At 39.1% G+C, this 23,426-nt stretch overlaps 1 protein-coding gene across 1 annotated transcript; it reads right to left on the bottom strand.

Moving 5' to 3' along the window:
• Positions 1-4,537: 4,537 nt before the first annotated feature.
• On the bottom strand, positions 4,538-22,792 carry ndufs4 (NADH:ubiquinone oxidoreductase subunit S4). Its single transcript, XM_040154465.1, has 5 exons — positions 22,555-22,792; positions 19,605-19,683; positions 6,110-6,282; positions 5,708-5,781; positions 4,538-4,744 (listed from the first exon to the last, which is right to left on the bottom strand). Exons 1-5 carry the CDS (start codon positions 22,755-22,757, stop codon positions 4,641-4,643), a joined length of 633 nt encoding a protein of 210 aa, XP_040010399.1. The 5' UTR covers positions 22,758-22,792; the 3' UTR covers positions 4,538-4,640.
• Positions 22,793-23,426: the final 634 nt, after the last annotated feature.

Genomic DNA, 23,426 nt, shown 5'->3' on the forward strand with positions numbered 1-23,426 from the left:
TGACCATTTTGCAAGCAAGGAGAACACACAGTGTCTTCTCCAGTTCTCCCTGAGAGCGGGCAATGGTCCCCAACTGGGAGTGGATGTCTTCGCCCACTCTGTGTGGCCCTCTGGCCTGCTCTACGCCTTTCCGAACCTGAGACTGATGGTGCCATTGCTCCACAGTCATTGTGGTGGCACCGGAGAGTCCGGGAGCCAGGCGGTTCCCAGACTTCCTTCGGATGTTGTTGGCAGAGCCGTGGCCAATCCCAGGCCTGCGAAGAGGAGAGGCGCCTTCTCAATTTGTGCACTGTGCAGGCACTCTGCTGCTCCAGTCCGCTGTTTGTTTGCTATGGTACGCGGGCTCAAGGGGCTCCACTGTCTTCTCAGCAAATTGCTCAATGGATTTGTAATGCAATCCACAGGAGCTATGAGAACATGGCTCAGCAGTAGGCCTCAGGGCACATTCCAATTGGGGGGTCGCAACTTTGAGTGCCCTGTTTAGTGGTGTTTCTGTGGATGATATCTTCCTGGTTGATTCTTGATCTTCCACTTCCATCTTTGTACAGCTGTACCTCAGAGACATGTCTGCTGGTTCAGTGTCTCAATCCGTGCTTGGAGCACCGCCAGAGGGAGTTGTCCTCGCCTACCCTGGCAAGTATGTGTTCTTGGGACCCTTAGGTGAGCGGTGCCTAAGCTGTGGGACGAGACTTGTTTTTTGTTATTTCTCTCACCCAGAAAGTTGCTGGCCTTTAAGGGTCAGGGCTGGGTTCCAGCTGGGTGTACGTTCGAAATAGAAATAGTAGTTACTGGATGTAAGTCCAGTTCTATGAGTACTTAGCACTCCAACTGCAGGCTGGCCCCCTTTGTTGGCATACATTGCTGAAATCCAAAGAAAGATGAGTAGCATGTGCTCTGGGATTTTACTGGGGACCACAGTGGAAGGTCGGTAACCCCTGATTCAGCGTTGAGTGCAAAGATCTGTCTCAGGGTGCTGAGGCGGAGCCTCGGCAGGGTTAACCAGTAGTGAGGGCCATTAGAGGGCTACGCACATACTCATAGAAATGGAGTTAAGTCCAGTAACTACTGTTTTTCAGCCACGGATTATTAGTGAAAACATGGCAACCTTGGCTAAAACTCCAACCTGAACGCACCTTACCACTCCCCCTTCTGTGTGTGATCGCAAAGTAAACGCCACATCAGGCGCAGCACACAGCAGCTGCACACAGCAGCAGGTCAAGATGTCCAGGCATCCAGTGTCGGTGCACTTCAGAGCAAAAATCGTCCTGTAAATAACACTTACGTCCCTCTTTTTTAAGCCATCATTTTCTGTGGATGTCCTTTAATTAACTCCACTGCAACATCCTCTTGCAGATGGATTTTGGGCACTCTTATCCTTGTTAGAGAATTTTGATCATAGCCATTCTGTACAGTTTGTCTGTGTTCTCGACCAGCTGTTCCTAAGTTCAAACTTAGCCTACCTAAAGCAAAGGTACCACAGAATAAACATTATGCCAAAAGCAGTATTTGAAAAAAGTAAATTATATTAAGAGTATATAATCTCACAGTATAAATCATCATACGCCTCAGCCTTTTAGGTGTCATTTAGGTGAACTGACCCTTTAACAAAGTCAGAAAGATTGTTGTGATTAATTTTTGAAAAACCTCAGTCTATAAAAAATTTAAGAATAAACAAAACCCAGTTATCAAAATCTGAATAGATAATATGGCATAGCTGCTTTTGTTGTCTAACTGTATGGAAGACAATAAATGATGCAAGAATAATAAACAGTACACTTTAGATAAACAGGTTCTGCTCAGTGTTGCTATGAGCTTTGTTTGGATAACCAGAAATCATCATCAATCTGTGATCTGTGCCCTTCAAAACAAGCTCCAGTCTACACAGTGTGCTGAAAACCCCAAAACACAGACACACAAACACATGGGGAAATGGGTCTTTGGCTGCAGACAAGCGGGGTTGCGTGCCTCATCGCCTGGGTGGGGGAGTTCACAGCAGCGAGCGACCGCAGACAGCAGTGATCCTTAGGTCATCGCGGGCCAGGGAGCAGTTTGCGTGAGCGAAGGTGTGTGTTATTTAGAGAAGTACCATTAACAAATAACGTCTTGCAACGCGTTCAGACTAAAACTTTGACGGCGGGTCTTCTGTCCAGCTGGTGATTCGAAGCAGAATGCAGGGCTCAATAAAGGCCTGTACGCTTTCCAACTGAGTATACAGGGTTTTTTTAACGACAGGAGGCTTAACTCCCATATAAGAAAATAAAAACAATTTATGATGGATTAAGATTTCCTTCCCAAGGGAAAACATCCTTTGTAGACACAGAACTCCTACTGGAATTCTTCTTACTATCTGGACACTGTGTTGCATAATTTATTTATTTTTTTAAGAGAATAAAATAGTTTTGGCAAAAACATTGTGAATCCGGGAGCCACGTTTCCCCATCAGCACTATAAAATTTGAATGCATGATTGAACAGATTTGTTTCAGCATCACCCGCTGCAAAGGTTTTTTTTTTTTTTATTATGTATCTTCCAGTTGGTGAAGCCAAATATTACTTAACCCATGAAATAATAAAATAGTATGACAATGTTGACTGAACCCACTATGAAAAACTGTAATAAAGAGCAGGTGGCAGACTGTATGCTGCGCATATCAGTTGTGGCAAATCCTGTCTGGTCTCCAAATCTACTCAGCGCATACGCAAGCTATGCGCTGTGTATAATATATATTGAAAATGCTGCATACAGTACGGATTAATTAAACATGAATTAACTGTCGTTTTTAATCCTGCTAGTACGTGTTGATTAGGAAAATCTGGAGTTACATAAATCTGTTATCTGATCACACCAGGACTTGAATAAGAAATCTCAACAGTGGCACAAAATATCAGCAAAAAATTGAGATATCAGGTTAGAAAATTAGAAAAATGTGATTTTTTTTTTTTTTTTAACATGCCAATGTTGTTTGTAGCATCCTTCTGAGCTACTTTTTGCAAAATATTGGCCCTAGCTCCGTTCCTTTTATTTTCTTCTAATCCACAGAGCAGGCTGTCAACAGTGGGACTAATTTCTTTAGTAGACAACTCAAAACTGCTCAGAGCGAGGTCTGCGGATTATAGCCAAAGTAACACTGACACTGATTCTGGAAAGAGATGTTGCCCTTTCATTTTCTCGTGCTGTGAGCGTCACAAACATACACTAACTCATCTCCACTGTATTGGAGTGGCAGCAGAAATCTGAAGAGACAGATATCTAAAAGTCTGGGTAATTCATTAAAACTGTCTGCTTGGCATGATACCACTAGGATGATAAAGAAACTATAATACCAACCCTTTATGTATGTTGACACTGAATTCATTAAAAATAAATTTGACAAAAAGTCTAAGGATAAAAGTCTAGTATACTTTGAATGTGATATGTATGCTTGCCAACATGATATTTTTTTTGCTGCCAGCACCAGGTAACATTATTTTTATGGCTATTAAACTATTTGCACCGTGTATACTAATAAACACTTTACATTCATTTTTATGATCAGAGCAGTTGTATCGCTGATGTTTGCATTATAATGATGATTTTGAACAATGCCCCTGCGCAGTCTCTCATTTCACATACATTACTGTGCTTGTAGGCCAAGACGGGCGGAATGCTTTCAACTTTTATGATACAAACTTGTGCCAAGAGCATTTTTCCCCACTGCTTCTCTCCGGGGGGCTTTCAAAGGGGAAAAGCAACACATGCTGTCATTCATGTCCCGCCGTTCAGATGGACCATTACGCTCATATCAGATCGGCGCTTTTGATGTGCCGAGTGACAGAACAAAATAAATAGCGAGCGCAAGGCTGTGAGAGATTTGCAATGCAGTGCGTTAATTAACGAAGGGCTATACCAATTAGGCGCCCATGATTGGTGTGTGAATATCAGTGCAGTCACGCAGCTTGGGACTCGGCGCAGAGTAACACCACTGTTTACTGAACACAAAGACCATAAACCAGCGCTGGCAACAAGTACACTACCAAGTGTGAATAGCTGCGCATTTCGAAGAATTTATGGCTTTTTCAAAAATCTTAACTCCCTACAGGGAGAGTTACATAGTTTACTATACTATTTGCTGATTGAGAAATTTTGTTTTTGGCCAAACAACTAGACTAAAATTGCCTTTTAACCAAAACAAGAATGGAAATCGGTAATTGCTTCAAATAAAATATGCCCACATTAAAAGCAGACCAATTCTCCTGTGTTACAAGTCTTATTATTTTCTTCACCATTTGGAATTGAGCTGAAAACCAGGTAAATGTGAAAAGGATGTTTAGACTTTTGAACCTACCTTGACCAATAGAGCTAAATTTAACTTTTTTTTTTTTTTTTTTAAATACACTATCCCTGTGTTTAAACAGGTTCTAATTATAATATGTTCCCCTTCGTTTTGCTGTTGTACAACTCGACTCTGAGAACAAACACTTCATTAATTGAATAGACAACATGAGTTAGTCAGTAATGAGGTGAATGTTTGAAGAATAAAAACATAATGACCCAGATGTTTGGTTTCCACATATATAATTATGCATTTATTGACAAGAATGATACAGGTCCTCCGTGGGACAAACTGAGGTCAAGCCAACTAACAGATGTGTGTCTTCAGTTTACTTTGCGGACCTCCTGGTCCTCTTGTCCCAGGAGAAGTTTGCGCCGTAGGATTTCACCCGGGGCTTTGAGGTCCTCTTCTCTGTTATATCATAGCTCCAACCTGAAGCAAAAACATCATCAGAGTAAGTGATGGGGGCGAGAACGTCATGTATATTCACTTTGGATGAGTTCCAGCCACAATGAGGTGTTTTGTAGACATCACCAGGCTGTGTGTAGTCAGAACTGCGCTAATCGCTTTCATGGTGCAATAAACAGAGAAAGCCAGTTTCATTTGCTTAGTTTCAACAAACTTTCCCAGATGGTTCCATTCCCTGAGTAAAAATGAACTTTCTGTCGAGCATAGAGCTAGAAACAAAACTTCATCAACCATGTTTAACTAACGGAAGACTGTTCTAAATCTTGTGAGTCCATCAAAAGTATTTTCTTAATATTTTATTACTTGATCTGTTATGAAGCCCACATATTGCCATCGGGTGTTTTTGTTACAACAAAACACTTTTAACAGGTTTATCTTCGAGAATCTGATAACCGACTTATCTGTTGCTGAGAATAAACTGCAGCATATCCCAATCGGACGGTTCAAGGGTGATTCAGCTTTTCATGCATGGTTTCCAAAACCGAATTTCTTACATATTCAATGTATAATTGAAGTAATTGTTGAAATTATAGTAAAAAAAAAAACACACATTGAAACAAAAGTTACCATTCCTGATGGTCAAGTGCCCCACTAATTAAATCGACAACAGCAGTTAATCCTGCACCAACCAGATCACTCTCTGATGAAGTCAATGCAGCAAAAACCGGAAACCACCTCAGTAGTTATAAGCATCACAATCCTCCTACTAACAACAGCAACTTACTATTACTCCTAATAGCACTACTAATAAATATAATAATAATTAAATCTCGTTAAATGTACGTATATTGTGATTCCACTGATTAAATTTGCTAGAAGGGATCGTGTGTATCATTACTCCGATATGTCATTTTTAAAACTGAACTGATTGGCCATGATTACTGGGGGCCCTGCATTCATTGTTACATATTGTTTTTGATTTCATACCATTCTTCTCAGCAAAAGCAATAGCATCGTCCTTGGAGGAGAAAGAGAGCACCATGTTGGATAAGGGATCGGCCCTGAAAGGCAGAAAGAGCTGTTAGCCACACAATGGTCACATCACTTGAGGCAAATATCATAAGAGACATTTTGTGATCTAAAATATAAAAAATATTACACAGGTGGTCTAAGGATAGAGGGTGTCTTATGTTGTACAGACTGTAAAACTCTTTGAGGCTTATATATGAGTTTGGGCTGTATAAATAAAGTAGACTTGACTGGACTTGATACCAAAAATCATTTGCAAGTCGAGCCGATTCATCAATCCCTTATTAATATAATTATGAAAAGAGCATTACCACGGGTAAAAAAAAAAAAAATTGGCAGATACAGGAAGGAGATTCTTACGATGAGGCCCAGCCCATGAGCGGGTTCTCCCAGCGCTCCCTGGTATCAAAGTCCATCTTCCACTTTTTGGTGCTGTTGATTCCTGACTGCATGGCTGTTTTAGCAGGGACAAAAATGTGAACCTTGCGTGTTTTGATGTGCTCCTCTGGGACCCCTGTCACAGTAGAGATGTCCTAGGGACAGACAGAAATTAAAACAGGAATTAAAACAACCAGGAATTAAAACAATTTAGGCCTATATATACTATAGCTATAATAAACCACTTTATAGGAAGGTCCTATAATCGAGTTTGACCTCATTTCATCGCACTTAACAACAATCCCATGTAGGGCTGTAACTAACAATTATTTTCATTATTGATTAATCTGATTATTTCCTCAATATATCATTGAATTGTTTTGTCTAAAAAATATCAGAAAATGGTGACCAGTAATAATTTTCCACAGCCCACAGCGATACATTCACATTTCTTGTGTTATTTAACCAACAATCCACAATCATTTCAGTTTACTATCACGTACGTTGAAGCATCAAATTCTCAAATTTGGGAAGCTGGAACTGGCAAACATTTGGCAATTTTGCTTGAAAAATTACTATAATGATTATTTGGTTATCGAAATAGCTGCTGATTAATTTTCCATCAATCAACTAATCAATTCATTGACTAATAATTGCTGCTCTAATCCCACGTTATAAACACGTTAATGCTGATGCGATGCGAATACTCCTCCAGCTACTGATTTGCAAACATTCAGGCAAACAACTGAATCCACAATGAATAATGAATTATTTTTAAATGTGTATCAAGTAAATGATTTATGGAGAATTAATCAGTGTAACCCCTCTGTGTGCAACAAAACACAGAACCTAAGAGGTTAAACTGAGCAGTCAAAACAAATACTAAAAGCAGTCAAAGCTTCCTTTTTATGCTACCACGTGTTTGAAAATAACAAATGGACATGTTTTCTGGTTGTAGACAAGCCAGCAGGCTTCCAGAATCATTACGACTCTCATTTGACTCGTGACTGATGTCTTTTTCTTTCCCTGCAAAGAATAAGTGTTCATGCAAAGACATATGCGTGTGCATTTGTTGAGAAAGGTCATCTGAAAGTTAGCTTGCAGGTGTTAAAATATACAACCTTAAGCTCTGACAGCGTGCTCTTAATGTCAGAAAAATGGGGCCCGGAAAATGTTCAGTGGCTATAAAAAGTACTTAGGTAGTCGACTACTTTATGTTTTGTACTTTTGTACGTCACATCAATATGTAGAGATTTAGTTTCACTTTAAAGTACCAGGGTCAAAAAAAGCTCAAATACATCTTCAGTCCTGTGCTTTAACCTGTCAGAATTTTGCTGTGATTTTTAATTTTTTTTTTTTTTGATATGTCCATCAATGTTTAATGGGCTGAGTACTTTTTTTCAGGCAACAGTTCAATAATTCACATTTCTGTTTTTTAGACTTTACATTTGTGCACAATTTTAGTGTAAGAGTATATAAAACGGCAATGCAAAAAAACAAAAACAAGAAGAAACCATAGCTTACATACTGTATGTGAAAATGTCAATACTGGATTCAAAGGACAAAAACAGAATAAGGAGGATATAATAGCCATCTTTCCGCTGTTATTCATACTCTTTTGCATTGAGGTGGTTGAAATTAATGCCTAATACTTGACGTGATTTATTCCAGACCATCAGAAAGTAGGCCAGCGCAAAAAGAGGAGGAGGAGGGGCCTCTGGGCGTACTAAATGCATATTCCTGAGCAACTGGAGCCCCTTCAAGCTCCTATCAAGGATCTGGTCCAATTCTTCAGGGAATTAGCAAACAAGCAATGGGAAGTCGGCGACAAAACACAGACGAACCTCCCAGCATGCAGGCAGCAGCCACCCAAGACTGAGGGCTTTCCAGGGTGCTCTCCTTTCAATACAAGAATTTTACACATTTCAATGGCCATTACAACTTCAAAGAATCAAATTTTCATCATTGTCTGTCATCTGTCAGTTGATTTGTAGAGAGGGGGTCGTTTTGCATGAACTCAACACAAAAGCCCGCCTTTCCTTGGGCAAAGGAGCTTCCAATGGTATTTAAGCCTAGGAAATTACAGGTCCAATTGCTTAACTGCTGCTCGTTTCAGTGAAATATTTTTTGCGCAGCTAAGTCGCAAGCCCAGACTGAATTTTATCATAAAAAAGATCTGCACATTGAAAAGATTGTTAAAATGAAAGGGAAAAGACAAACAAAAGGGGGAAAAACTTCACAAGTGCTTGGTAATTATTTCCGGCTGCCCTATCTACTTAACCTTAACAATTCCCTCTTGTCACAGAGAGGAGGAGAACATGTTCTCTTCACCAACTGGGGGTAATGGTGGACAGTTCATGACACAATCATACACAACACACAGAGAGAGGAACAAAATGAGATGCCCCCATTCTGGAGTCTCCTGCAGGTAGTCAAAAATATTTTAATATATTTCTTTTATTCTTTTCTTATTTTCAATGGGTAATGGTCAAAAGATCTGTACTCCTACAGTGAAAGGTAAGAGAGAAAAACTTTGTACAGAACTTCCTTGTACACAGTGAACCATAACACATTTGGAGTTGTGAATTGAGGGGGAAAAAAATCGTGTACAAATAATACCTTTCGAGTTGAGGTAAATCAAATTTGCATGCAGAAACGCTTTGCAGTTCTGTGGTCTGGTGCGTTCTGGGGGATAGATGCATGAAAATCCCTCTCCGAGACACATTAGAAATGATACCCCTGGGATTAGCAGGCCAGACTATGGTTACGTGTATGTATGTTACATAAACCATAACTGACACATGAGGCCCATGTATGGTAAACTGGTGCAATAATTTGTCCAGATGTAGCAGACCTTAAATCACATCTTAGGCGTGGATGAGCACAAAAGGTCCTTCATGAATGAGGGAGGATGTGTCAAAACAAAAACTCTGCCAAATCACTGAAAACACACTGCTCATTATCTGGCATTGTTTGCAAAAATACGAGTCTAGACTTCTATGATACTTGCACGCATTACACTGAAAGCTAGGAGGGTTATTGGCATAACAGACTCACCCACAATACCCAGATTCACAAAGGGAATGATTGTGGCTGGAATGTGGTGTGTTCCCAGGAAGACTAGAGAGGGCCATCACAAAAGGAAAACCCACACGGTGGGCACTTTTTCTTCTACCATGTACAGGAAGCAAAATGAGAACTATCAAGTTTGACACTATTCACAGGGCCTTCACGGGGCCCTACAATACCTGGCTGGGCAGACAGAATGCAGGGCTTAAGAAAGGGGGGAAAAAGGCTGGCAAAGTCTCCGTCACGTGAAAGCGTGTCGATATTTCTGACACCTCCAGGCTAAGTGCCAAATAAAGAGCATAGGGGCTTGTCGCTGTGGGGCCGCTGGGCCCACCAGAATGCTGAAAGCTGGTACCCCTAATGCTCCAACAGAGACCTGGGATAGAAGATTTCTGTGCAAACACGAAAAAAATCTCAACGTACTTAAGTGTAAAACTGTAGGAAATAACGAGATATCAAAAAGAAAGAAAAGTATAAAGGTTACAGTTTTCTTTGGGGGAGTTGAGTTGCAAAATGAGTCAAACTAAAAAAATTTGTGAAATGGACTGCTTTCAGATTAATTTGAATGAAACAGGTCTTTTCCATCCTGGTATCAATTTCTCTCCACTTAAGAATCTCCAGAATCTGGAAACCAGTAAGAGAGGTCTGATTGCCATTTCATATCACTTCTTTCTTCAGTCTATAATCGGTTTCATGTGAGTCACCATTCAGAACCAAATCAGCGCTGTGTCGGGAAAAATTCAAGAGGCTGCATTGGAGGGTGCATGTTGCTTCAGGTACCAAGACAACAAAACACTCTCCTGGAAGTCCAGTTTGAGTAACAGTTCCATGAGTTCGAAGGTTTAGCAAACACCAAAACACTGCGGAGTGGTTTATTACACGATGACATAGGGTTTTATGACTCACTTTGTCAATTCTTTTATCTTTCATTGCAAGGTTTGCAGAGTAAACAGTAGAAATACAGTGTTCAGGTTCCAACGTAATACTGTATATGAGGAATGTGTGTTTGAATAAATGAGGAGGCTGCGTTTTTCCTCACGCGATGCTGTTGTCTTTCTGTACACAGCCTCTCTGTTTGGGAGAGGCATCATCAGTCAAAGAGTTTTTATTCCTGTAATATGACTTACGACAACTTGTATTTATTTCACTGGCTCTGGCACTGGAAAGTGGCAACTCTATTCTTAATGCCACCTACAAAGCTCTGATTGGCTCAGTTGTTTTTCCGACCATGGAAACAGCTGTAAATGAACACAACAACCGACCTATTTGAACCGCTGAAAAAGTGGAGATGAGGGTGGCAGTTTGAAACCAGGCCCGAAGAAAGCATCTCCTTCTGTTCCTGTATGTGTTCGACAATGGACTTACTCTTAAACTGTCTTCCAGCCCCTACTGTTCCCATATCATTTAGCACATCTTGTCAGTTTCGATGATTTGCAGGTGAATGTCCCCTATGCCTGCAGTTCATTTCCCACAGTTTTTACAGTGAAATATTGAACCCATTTTTGCCTGCACAGTGATACAAAATATGGTCTACATATTCTTTCTGATATCATTTACAGATCTTGTCCAAATGCAAGAAAAGTTTAAGAATTTTTGTGGTATGTCATGCATTTCTGTAAAAGGAATTATCTGTGCCAAGGGAATAAATGTAATTTACCATAAAAAAAATGGTTTGCCAATAGGAAAGTATCACTAAAAAATGAAAATCAGACATTACTTTTGGATGCATCTTTGAGAAAATGGCCAGGTAATGCAATACAATCCATATAATTTTTTTTAAGCATGGGGAGCTTTGAATGGTGCTTCATACTGGGACTTGGAGCATCATGGGGTATGGCAAAATGTAGACAAGGACTTGAAAAGAGGTGAGTATAAGGACCTTGCCTTTGGAACACATTACTGTTCATTCACTTAGTGAACTGAATCTTTTTCACTCAATCACTTGATACTCTCTTTGTGCTCATTTAGAAAAAGAGGACTATTTTAAACCTAAAAGAAACAATAAATGGGAACTCACATCTGTTCTTACAATGATTCTGGCTCAATTATTAGTTGTAAAAATGATCAACTCTCTGATAAAGTAGAGAACGAAGACTTTGTGAAACAGAGAAAACATGAAATTAATGTATCGACACTAGCTGTGGAATCAACACTTACTTTGCACCAATGATTTTAATAAATAACCACTCATAATCAGACAAGTACTTAAACAAATATTTGATCAGGAGAGAGTTAATTGTCACCAATTTTAATAAATGATTAGGGCTACTGCTAAGATTTTCTTGATTATCGTTTTGTTTATAACATTTCACAAAATAGGTAGAAAAATTGTCACATTTAAGAAGCTGAAACCAGCATACTTTTGGCATTTTTGCTTGAAAAGGGACTGAAATTAATTGATTATCAAAGTAGTTTCTGTTTAATTGATTGTCGATCAAGTAACTGATTATTTCACTAATCATTTCAGCCCTATAAATATTAATTATTTAAGTCAATTGTTGTAATAATTCTTTATGAATCAAAAAAACAAAACATTCAGTGGTTCTGGCTTCGCAAATGAGACGATATTCTGCTTTTCTTTGTTTATATAATTATGAACTGAATGTCTTTGGGTTCTGGACTGTTGGCTAGACAGAACAAGACATTTTAAGACGTTACCATTGGCTAAAGGCCATGTTTCACTATTTTCTGACATTTTATAGACAAACTAAACAATCGATTTAAAAACAAAAAAAAAAAACAGATTAGGCATAATGAGTCTTCTAAACCTAGAAAAATAGTCCAGATACAGGGTCACATCGTCTAAACACAGTATTTTTTAAGACTTGTTAGGGTTTACAAATCTAAACTGAGGTACCGAGTGCATTTTCCTGTTAGTACAGTAACCAAATAGACAAACAAATAAACAAACAAAGGATATCTGTGCATGACTGACTCAGACAAAACACTTCTAGCGTCACTACCAGCTCGTTATGGGTAATGGTGGACACCGTGTCAGCCATGACAGAAGTACCTTCCAGCCTATCATAGCACGAACACCCCTATGCAAAAACTGCAGCCCGGCAGCCAGGATGGGTCATAAGGTCAGCCAAGCTGAATCATGTTGAGTCAGCATGTGGTGAAAGCCCAAACACTTCACCCTTAACCCCCCACTGTCCAGCCCACACCCAGACCAAGAGCCTCACTCATCAGCCTCCGCCGGTTCCCACCTTCAGACATCTTTGAAGTGGAAAAAGCGTGCCAATTACTGATTGGACATCGGGGGCGTCTCTAATAGAAACAAATATTATGTTGCTTGCTCATGTGTGGGAGTGGTTCAACTCTGGAGAACAAGAAGCAGCTGGTGTGAGGGTCATCTCGAATCTCACATTACACATACCAGTGAGGATCAGAAAGAGAGGGTAGGAGGAGGAGGTCATTTATGAATATGTTGGATGCAGACACATTTGTTTGTTTGTGTGTTGTACAGCATCTCAAAGACTCCACTTCAAATGTCTTTTTATCAGTAAAATGCTTTATAAATAACCCAAAATGATGATCATTTATCAAGCAAAAATGCTCAACATTTTAGTTTTCAGCTTGTCAAATTCGAGGATGTGCTGCTCTTTTTGGTTTCATATTATTCTTAAATGAATATCTTTGAGTTTATGGACAAAGAAATATCCCCTTAAGACATCCCCTTAAGCTCTGGGAACTTGACATTTTATAATCTAAACGATTAATTGAACAAAAAGGTTGATTATTTGATAATGAAAATAAATCAGTTGCAGCCTTGAAACAATGCAACAATTTAGCAGTGCACATTAAGGCGGTATTTAACGATTGTTTTCATTATCCATTAATCTACCAATTTTCTTAATTAGTTGATCAATCATTTGGTTCATAGAATGTCAGCAAATAGCCAAATGGGACCATTACAAGTTCCCAGATCCCATTATGACGTTATAAGATGTCTCGTTCAAACCATTTGAATATTTATTTTTGTGCATTATGTCCATAAGCGGGCAAACCAATACAACGGGAGACTTAACTACTTGGGTGCATATTTTCGAGATGAGCCCTCAAGTTGCTAGTGCTGGAACAGCAGGCTAACTGTAGCTTACAGAAGATTGTGTACAACTTCACTAAAGGTTCCACAATTTTGCCATCTACTGACCAAAATCCGAAGTATTTCCAGACGGGCCTTTTTAGTGCAAATGACTCTCTCTGCGACCGAGTTTGGTTGTGAACTCTCTGCCATCATTACCACACGATTGTTGTTGAATTATATTATTCGCTCATTTCAGCTTGACCTACATTTCATTTTCAATCAGTCAAAGTGACATTGCATGACTCGTGTCCGTAATGTAGTGCGTTCAGTGCATTCCAACACAAATTCTGTTAGAAATTGTTACCTTTTTGTTTTTACGATATTACAGTAAACAGAAAGGAGAGACAAAAAGCATTAGAAAACCAGACTTATGATAGTGTAAGACACCAAAACTAGCTCATCGTATTAGAAAAAAGAGCTTCTTGCTTACAACCAATGAATAAATGGAAGTGCAGGCAAACAGAAGTAGCAAATCTTTTTTTATCCGGTCTGCAAACACAACACTTTGCAGCTAGACACTTCCTAAAAGTACTCAGCACTGACAGGGCTGAGAAGTCCTCTTAAGAGGCTTAGTCTCTTTGGAAGAGAGTGTTAATGAATGAAATACTATTTAGTGGATGATACATAATAAAGCCTCTTGTCTGGCACTCTTCAAAGACCAACATCCTCTGACCCACTACTCCAAACTTGAGCTGAGATTTTTTGCATAAGCGCGCCGTATGAAAGGGCAACCAGACAAAACAGACACTTAAGTTGTCTATGTGCGAAGGAGGGAGGAAGGGTGAGACAGGAGGAAGAGAGGGAGAGGAAGGGGGGTGGGGTGGTGAATGTGGTCTGCTCCACTGTAGGTCACTCTGTGTCCGAGGCTAGACAGGCTTAGAGAATATACACCCCTGTACTGCGAACTTAAACTGCTTGTGCTAAATTTATCCTCATAGTTGCAATAGCTGGATTTTTACTGTATTGTTGTGTCTTCATTGTCCTACACACTGATTTTGTTGCAATTTAAAAATTGCGAAAGCAAATACCTGTTTAAGGTTGCAGTAGCTGAGAGCACTTGGCCCAAAGACACTCTCAAAACACATTTAATTCTGCAGAAATTGAGTTCACAAATGACACTAAGCAAACTGGCATGTCAATTTGAATAGCCCTAACGGTGCACTTAGAGGATCCTGTGTTAACCAGCTTCCTCTGAGTGATTTCTGTATCAGGGAATCTTCTGATATCTTTGCATGATAATTCTTGACTGACAGATTCAGGATCTTTCACTCTGATTTCAATTTAGGTCTTTTAAAACAAACAACCTGCCTTTAGACTGAACTCCCTTACCGCAATCAAACCCCACGTCTTTTGTCCAGATATGATGTTACTTGCCAAGCAAGCGCTGGGCTCTAAATTAGCAAGAAACCAAAGATTTCAGATTAGCAAACTCATGTCAAGCATCAAATGGGCCTACCAATTTAATACTCTTTTCCTCTTCTCGGCTTCCTCCAGCTTTGCCCCTCAATTCCCTGCACTCTAATAACTGTCCTCTTCTGTCTCATAAAACCCTAGTGCCTTTAGAGAACTCTATAACAAGGCTTCACGAGCGCTTTAAGACTATGGTGTTGTCTTTATGTAGAGAGAGGGAGCACACTTGGCCATGGCTGAAGCAGGTGTAGACACTGAGACACAAAGGCATAAGTGTAGGATGTTTTATTATTGCATATTGAAGCAGCTGCTTAGCTATAACTGCAGTTGTTTCTGCAAGGGGCCAGAGAGTAAAGCAAAAGGCCTGACTCTAATCGAGGGAGGTCGCAAACATTACGTGTAAAGCTGTGTATCAGTGGCCAGCCAGCCGGACCCTGGGAGCTGCCCAGCATGCTTAATCAAACAGTAATTACCAACAAAAGCAGGTCGGCATGGGGACTCCAGGGAACAGCTTTGGGCACTGGATCTCCATCACGCAGGTCTTTTTATTTGGCTTTTATTCTGAAATTCAGACAATGCCTTCAAAGATTTGCTCATAAAAATCTCAATCTTTAAGAAGGTTTTTCATTTTTTTGAGCTTTTAAGTTCCAGGAAAGAAATGAAAACTGTCAAGGCCAGTGTCCACAATAGGGCTGCAATAAACAATTGTTTTCATTTTTTAATCTTCTGATTACAGTCTCGATAATCAATAAATTGGTCAATAAAATTTCAGAATTTTTTTTTTAAAATGTCCATCTAATTTCCTAATTTCCTAATGTGACATCATCACCACTACGAGTCGAAAACCCAAAGATAATCAATTTACTATCACATTGGACAAACAAAACCAGGAAATAGAAATAAGAACTAGTGAAATATTTGGCATTCTTGCTTGAAAAATAACTTTAAACCTGAAATAACTGATTTCTGTGCCCACTTGGGGGCAGTGGAAACATCTTTTTAGCTCTAGTTTCTGTCTCCACTAACTCCTGCAGAAAATCCGTCACTTAAGCTGATAAACGCTCTACTATGGTCAGCAGCTAGTCACTAACTTTGTCTGTCTACTGTTCTGTGCCGAGCAGGTAGCATACAGTGAGTTTATTAGAGCTTTTTTGCTGGAAACAACGCTGATTAGAGCAGCGAGAGTGAACTGAAACACTAAAGTTGCAGGTCAGAAAACCAAAACAATGAGCTGAAAGATGCTATAAAGCTCAGAAATGCAGACTCAGGTGATAGTTCTCTGTGGGTTCACTATTACAAGCAATGTCTAAAGTAATTTGATCCATTGTTGCTATAAAAACATTGATTATAGCCTTTTAATGCCTAATCAACCATCCAAACAGTTACCCATTATGGTTCTGTCTGCAGCATGCAGTAAAATTGTTCACAAATGCCATTAAATGTACTCTTCACTGGATTAGTTCATATTTTTAACCTGCAGGAGGTTCTTGCCCGTCATAGCCTAAATTTGACTGTAATAGAGATGGCCAAAATGAAACTGTAGAGACTTAAGTTACTGTAAGGTTTGCATTTTTTGGACAGACAAGAACTAAGGACAAGATAATGAGTGTCACACAAATATTTTCAGACAGAGTTTTTGGAGTGACTTCAAAATATCATTTGCCCAGGCCAAAATGCAACCTCATCTAAACGAAGTTATTCAGAAATGTTCACTACACAACTAGTGGCACACCACTTTCTCCTCAGGCTGCTTGAGAGAGACAGCGTGCGAACCTGGCATAACCTCTCAGTGGATCGAGACCTTTGTTTGATTGGTCTAACCAGAAAGCAATTCACACTTATTGACAGCCTGATGAATGACTAGCGTGCTGACATGCGCTGAATGCCCAAAAGGGAGAGTGCTCTCATTGCCCTCTTCCATGTGAGACAGAGACCACTGTACTGTAAACAGCTGAGGCCTCTCTTTTTGGCCTGTCTGGGTAAGCATTAGAGTACTTCCCGCCGTCGCCAGCAACAGCAAGCCACAAAGGAACCTCTGTGGCCGACAACACTGAAGTGGCCACTGTCTTTTTCGTGAGTCTCAGGGTGTCTCACAAACTTTTTTCCATGCAAGCTTCTTTTCTTTCACCCCCTCCCCATTTTTTAGAGGCCCTTTTTTTCCTCTCCTCTGCTGTTCCTCTCAGTGGCCCCTACTGAGAGGACAGAGACAGACACTCCGCCCAGCCAAAGGTTTGTCTGCCAGTATGGTCAGCTTTGGTCTGGGACAAAAGCGCACTGACGCTGCCCACACACAGCAAACCCCCCCAAAACAAGTCCACAACAGACTCCCACATTCTCCCCAAACTCTCTCTTTCTCCGTTATCGTCTATCTCCTTCGTCTTTTAATGACAAAGCATTCACTTTAAAGATCCCTCTTTGTTTTGTACAGTTGGTACATTGCTAACCTTGGCCACTTCAAACGCACGCTATCACTGTTTAGACTGTGCTTTAGCACATAAGGAAAGAGGCACCAAGAACCCTGTCTGATTAAATCTAAAGTTAAATAAAGCTGTACTCATATTTTAGAAAAAATAATTATGAACAATGACTTCATAGTCACCTGTGAACTAGCTTTGATTACATATTTTCAAATGAAACCTGCTCTTCAAGTGCTTTTGGAGCTATGCTGTGTGCCCAGGCCTCACCAGTTGACAAGTGTAGTGACTGTTCACAGAAAGCCATGAAAGAAAACCACAGATGAAGTCTCCAACTGCTAGGTATGCGGAGAAAAATGCATAACTTTAGCTTTATAGGGATTCTATCATTCAGTGCATTTGCATTCACTTCATCGGGTTACAGTTTGGTCTCTCCAGTTACTTTCATAAACATCATGTATGTGAGAAACTAAAAAACCAAGTCTCTGTAATTGGGGTAGCGGATTGGAAAAGCTATTATTTTTCCAGCAAAATTTTCCTGGAGAAAGACGATTTCTTGGCAATGTATACAAGTAAACTGTAGGGTTGCACCTAACAATAATTTTCACTATCAATTATCATCAATTAATCATTTAATGTACAAAATGTCACAAAAATGTGATAAAAATGCCCTGCAGCCGCCAGGTTTTGACGAGGACGAAAAATGCATGGAGTAAAAATTTGACATTTATGGTTCTGCAGCATCAATTTTGGTATGTTTTTTTGTCCGTTTTCTTTCCCCTCAATTGTGAGTCCACCAATGCTATAGGAGTACAACGCTAAATCAGTAGAGTATTCTTTTGATCGTATTTACATCATTAAGGAGTATATACTGTACTAAAGATCAGTTACAATACTAAGATGAAGAGAACAAATAATTCTGGACAAAATCATTCTGTTGGGTGTAAGTTACCAGCTGAACTAAATAACAAGAGCACCAAATGCAAGTTTAAGCTAAGAAAAGAAAAAGATGCCAATGGAGACAATGGAGCACAGACAACTAACTCCAACCTGTGCGCTCTAATTTAAAAGTGACAATGTGGACACTTTCTGGACTTCAGGAAGTAGAGGATAAAAACTGAGTTGGACAAGACCTGTACAATATGGAAGATAGGTCATGTCAATAGAGGCAATGCAATTAACATGCCAATCAACCTGCTGTTGTTGATGACAAAAAAAGAACCCTTGGGCAAGTGTCAAAGCGTCCACACCTCAGAATGAGTGAATTAAGTCTCTAGTGTTATGGTGAATGATGAGTGCCAGTATTCAGTCACTGAAGCCCTGGATTTAGGCTCAGTGTTGTACACATTGGAGCTACAATACAGCAAACATTTGCCAAGGGCGAAACGTCACTACATTAACAATACCCTCACTCTTACTATTACATTGGTGGATATTAGTAAGGCCATAGAGTTATGAAAACAATACAGAGATCAAATACTTAGATACATCAAGATCCATAGAAAATCATTCTGTAATAGACTCACTGCCCCCTAAGTCAAAATAAAATCAGATTTTCAGGTACCTAAAGATTCTCACCCTTATCCCCATTTTCCTCTATTCTTTGCTAATGGTCACTGTCTCTTGAGTACATAGTTAGTAGATATAACTAACCAGATATAACTAACTGTGAGTTGGAAATGTGTAAGTAACATCAACTGATTTATTAATACTGTTGCTCCACAAGAATCTAACTGAAAAAAATAAGCCAAAAGAAGAATGTTACACGAGGTTATAATGTTCAGTTTTTGTTGAAAATGTTTGAGGTGCTGATCAAACTGCATGGTTATTTTAAAGACTGTAGTTTGTGGTACTGTTAAATAATATTGCATTATACTAGGAGGTGTTTTTAATATGTAGTGTATCCTCATTGATATAAATGGGGTGGGGAAAAAAAAAAAAACACCATTGAAACTGTGTTACTGTTGTAACCCAACTATATATTAATTAGTATATAACTTGTGGTTTGGGCCAGTGGAGACACCAGCATAAAATATACAATATGGGTATACATTAATCAATGATCATAAAGCTTTTCTGTTGTTCCATACCCCAATGATGTTGGTTTTTGAATTTAAATTAAAGCTGATCCAATTTCAGTGGCATCAAACATCATTGTATTGTCAAGTTAAACTATTCTTCACCTAAACTCCATTTAGTAAACTATTTGGTAGTCTCAATAACTATTTTGTAATAACTTGTAATCAAACGTTGGGAGGAGTGTGAAGAGAGGATTAATGGGGGCTTTGAGCACACACAGAACTACCAATGATAGCATGTGACATTACCATCATATTGATACAAAAGCCTACTGTCTACTACAAACACTTTTTGGCAGCGAGTTAGGAGGGTGTTTTATCAATAAGAGAGTTTTTTTTCCAGTAAAGTAATTGGAGGACAGTAGATCAGACAAGCACCAATTCGTCTGTCACGTTGAACGGGGAGGGATCCTTACCAATTTCTCATCAACTGTAATAAGTTGCGTGTCTTGTCCTGGTTTCTCTGCCAGCCTCGATGTTGATGTGCTTGTAGACCTGAAAAGCATCAGATAGACATTACACGCAAAGCACAAACCGCCAAAGGCAGACAAGCAACAAAGAAGTAAATAACAAACAAGTTACTCTCTGCAAACCCTGACTATCTTGGAAGAAGCGATGGGGCAAGGATACAGTGAAAAAGAAGAGACAAGGAGTGAATCCCCCCCCGCCACATATTAGTTCTGTCTGGTGAATCTCTGGCAGACTGTCGCTCTCATCCTAATGACAGGACGTGCTTAATGTTGGCTATGGTCAACTGTCAGGCGAGGACTGTGTAGCTCTTTGTGAATGTGCAGCCGTGTCCTGTCACAAAACAGTAATGTGCCATCATGGCTCAGCCAGGGAAGGGCTATTCCAGATAATCACATTCCAGATAATGTCCAGATAATCAGAGTTTTATTTATTTGAAATGTATGATTTTTAGACATAGAATTTCTCATACTGTACCATATTTCTAAAACATGGAGTAAAAAAAAAAAAAAAAAAAAAATATCAAGAACACAATTGTGACCATCACAACTATGGTTTCTGGTGTCAACATTCCAAATAAATGTAATCTAAAAAATTTTCTTTTCCTTAAGTCATCGCTTGAATGAATCCCTGCAGACTGCACTCACTGCAGAAAAATATATAATAAATCCAACTGTATCTGATGAAGGGTGGATAACTAAAACGTTGTGCAATTAATTTCTGTGCTCAAACGACTTGTTCATCAACAGATCAGTTAATCAAAAATTCGTAGATTCTAATTCTGATAACTGAATGCTAGTTTTAGTCATTTACCAAGTTTTACTTAAGAGTAAAAATCCCAAATATTTGTTTGTTTCAGCTTCATAATTGAGAGCGGTTGACTACTTTTGCCGATTCATGGTATTATTAATTAAATGGCTGGAGGGTTTGCCTGGTGATTACATCACTGATGAAGCATATGTTTACTCAAAAGGTCAAAAAGTAGTTCATTAATCAATAATGAATAGTTTTTAGTTCAAGCCTCGAGTAACATTTTTTACTCTTCAAATGAGGATCATGTGCAACAGTCTGCTAATTCTTAAACTATCCATCTAACTTTTCCCCTATTGTGCTAAAGGATTTTTGTTTCATAAGCGAACAAACTGTCGAAGCAATTAAAGACGTCGATTTCTTATCATCAATATCTTTATCAACTCACATTTAGGCCAGGAAGTTAACTGCTGATTTCGCAAGTGAATTTTCACTTGAACACCACCATATATCTCTTGGTTAAGCAATGCAGCCAAACCTGTTATCTATTATTTAATAATTTCATCTTGTGCATGTTGAGGCCAACGTCTAATTATAAAAGCATAAAAGAAAAGCCAAAACAAAAAAACCATAACTAACTGAGTGTGAAAAACTTTTGGCCACCCTTCCTTAATAATCACTATTTGAAGAACCTCTTTACCTGACAAATCCAAGTTTGACTCAAAATGTTGTATTCCTTTGTATAGGTAATTCAACAGTGTCAAGAGTCCTTGGTAGGCAAAAATCTCTACATAGATCATAATCCATGAAGGTTAATCGTGTCATCTGACATGATCTGACTGCTTGTCCATTAATGACTATTTTGAGACGCTGGAACAAGCAAATGTATGGCATTCTTACTTGAAAAACAAATTAAATGATTAAGTTATTATCAACATTTAATCAAAATATTATTAAAAAAGAAATACATTTTCTTTTGATTGACTAATCGATTAATCAACTAATCCTTGCAGCGCAATATAATGGTATTAAATATTACAGAGTATATCTCCCAGCTCTATGTCCAGAGCTGGGAGATGCACTTTCCTATTCTGTATATACTAAAAGCAAAGACCTTTCTTGTCACCAGCCTATGACTACAGCTGTTTTTTAGGTGGCCAGTCTAAATATTGATTAAATAACGTCCATCTCTGCCTGCCACCAATGTTTGTAAGAAAAAAAGATCAGATGGGACCTGATGGTTGAACAGTGGGGGTAAACGTTTTGGAGCAGCACAGGGAACGGGCCAAGAGAGAGGCCGATCAGAGATCAACAAATTTGTGGAAGAAAAGAGGCAGGAAATATAAGAGAAAAAAATATATGGTGTCTAACCGTTAAACGCATCTCGCTGAAGTATTTTTATTTTTGCAGCAGTGTGCAGCTGACATAATATAATGGGTTTGATGACTAAGAATAAGCTAATCTCAAGTGCTCATGCACATAACGATTAACACAGAAAAAAGCTAAATATGTCCATTAATTTCCAATAGCTTACATGAAACTAACCCTAACACATAATACAGAGGCGTGTGTGTTACTGCAAGAAATTCACTGTGTCTAAACATATAAGCGTGTTTGTTATTTTGATATTAGTTGTTAGCTTCCCTGCAGCCATCAGTTGTTGTTTTTTTTCTGGTGGGGGTCTATTATTAAATAAAGTTCCCCGCCTGGCCGGATATTAGTAATGGTATGCAGCACATGTGTGGAGCAGTGAGCAACGTTTAGCTGCGTTAGCTCTTAAACTGATTTCTATGGAGACTAGCTAGACCTAGTAATAGCCGGCTAGCTGGCTAGCCGAATGCTGTAAGGACATGGGATAACATTGACGGTAACTAATAGCGTAGTCCATTTAAATATGAGAGCAAGCACGTAGTTAAGTGTGAAAACTCACATCCCGTGTCCAATAAAGAGCAAAAGCTTTTAACGTGCTTTATTTAAGTGCTTTATGCTTTAACGCTAGTTAGCTTACAATCACTTTTTAGCCGCTGGCATGCCAGACACACGGCCTCTTGCTTCTTCTATAGTCGACTTGGAGTGATAAATTTAACACAACATGACTCAGAGTAACACGCAGGCATAAAAACTAATAAGTAATCAATATGGTATTACCTGATAGGATTCAGGAACACTTTAGAAGCTGCATTGATCACAGTTAAACGTCCCAAGCCGAGAAGTGACATTGAGGACGCCATGACTGTTGTCAACAATGACGTACGGCGACCGCGAAAGAACAAACAGTACGAGCGGGTGACGGAGACAGCTGGCAGAGATTGAGGACTGATGCCAGCAACTAAAATTATTTTTACAGGCATGTGTCACTTACAGCGAGACATGTCCAGACATATCTAGCGTCTAATAACGCCACTGATCTTTGTTTCATATCACAAATAACGGTGATGAGGGTGTTAACGGAAAGAAGTCCGGCACATCCAGAGGAATTGCTTTTGGGGTCTAGAAAATACTTCATCCTCCTAAAAACGTATATTTCGCTTTTCCCCTTTCGTTTATTTTTGCTTAATAAAATTAGCAATGAGTACTATAGCTCTTAAACTTAGGTTTGACTAAACTGTGGTTCAAATATGATTCAAATGTGTATTAAACTTGGTTGCTTCCCAAACATTGACAAGCTTTCCCATGTGGCTATCCCGGTCTAAAGGGATTGGATGAGTTTGATTGACTTTAAGAGTTCTTTGTTTGTTGCAACAAATTTAGGAAATTTTAAATGCACATTGCACGTATGTAAATATGCATATAATGTGAATATAAATGTAGAGTTTATGGAATGATTGTAGGGCTAAAACACTATTATTTGTTATGTAGAATATAACGAAGTTATCTGAGTATGGGGTCGGTGTTTTATTGAAGCATACTGTATTAGGTGGAGGTGGGCAATGTAGATAAAATCTTTTATCAGGGCACATATTTTCTGTAGCAATACCAATACATAACATAATAAAATTTGTGGCTTATAATTTCAGAAA

This window comes from Xiphias gladius, chromosome 19 (genome assembly GCF_016859285.1).
Source record: "Xiphias gladius isolate SHS-SW01 ecotype Sanya breed wild chromosome 19, ASM1685928v1, whole genome shotgun sequence".
In the NCBI taxonomy this organism is placed as follows: domain Eukaryota; kingdom Metazoa; phylum Chordata; class Actinopteri; order Istiophoriformes; family Xiphiidae; genus Xiphias; species Xiphias gladius.

Excerpts from the sequence above, each read along its gene's own strand:
- ndufs4 (XM_040154465.1), bottom strand. The coding sequence starts at position 22,757 with ATGCCTGTAAAAATAATTTTAGTTGCTGGCATCAGTCCTCAATCTCTG. Across the intron at positions 6,283-19,604 it reads TTACAGTTGATGAGAAATTG|GACATCTCTACTGTGACAGG; the intron begins GTAAGGATCCCT and ends GTCTGTCCCTAG. Across the intron at positions 5,782-6,109 it reads CTCATGGGCTGGGCCTCATC|GGCCGATCCCTTATCCAACA; the intron begins GTAAGAATCTCC and ends TCTGCCTTTCAG.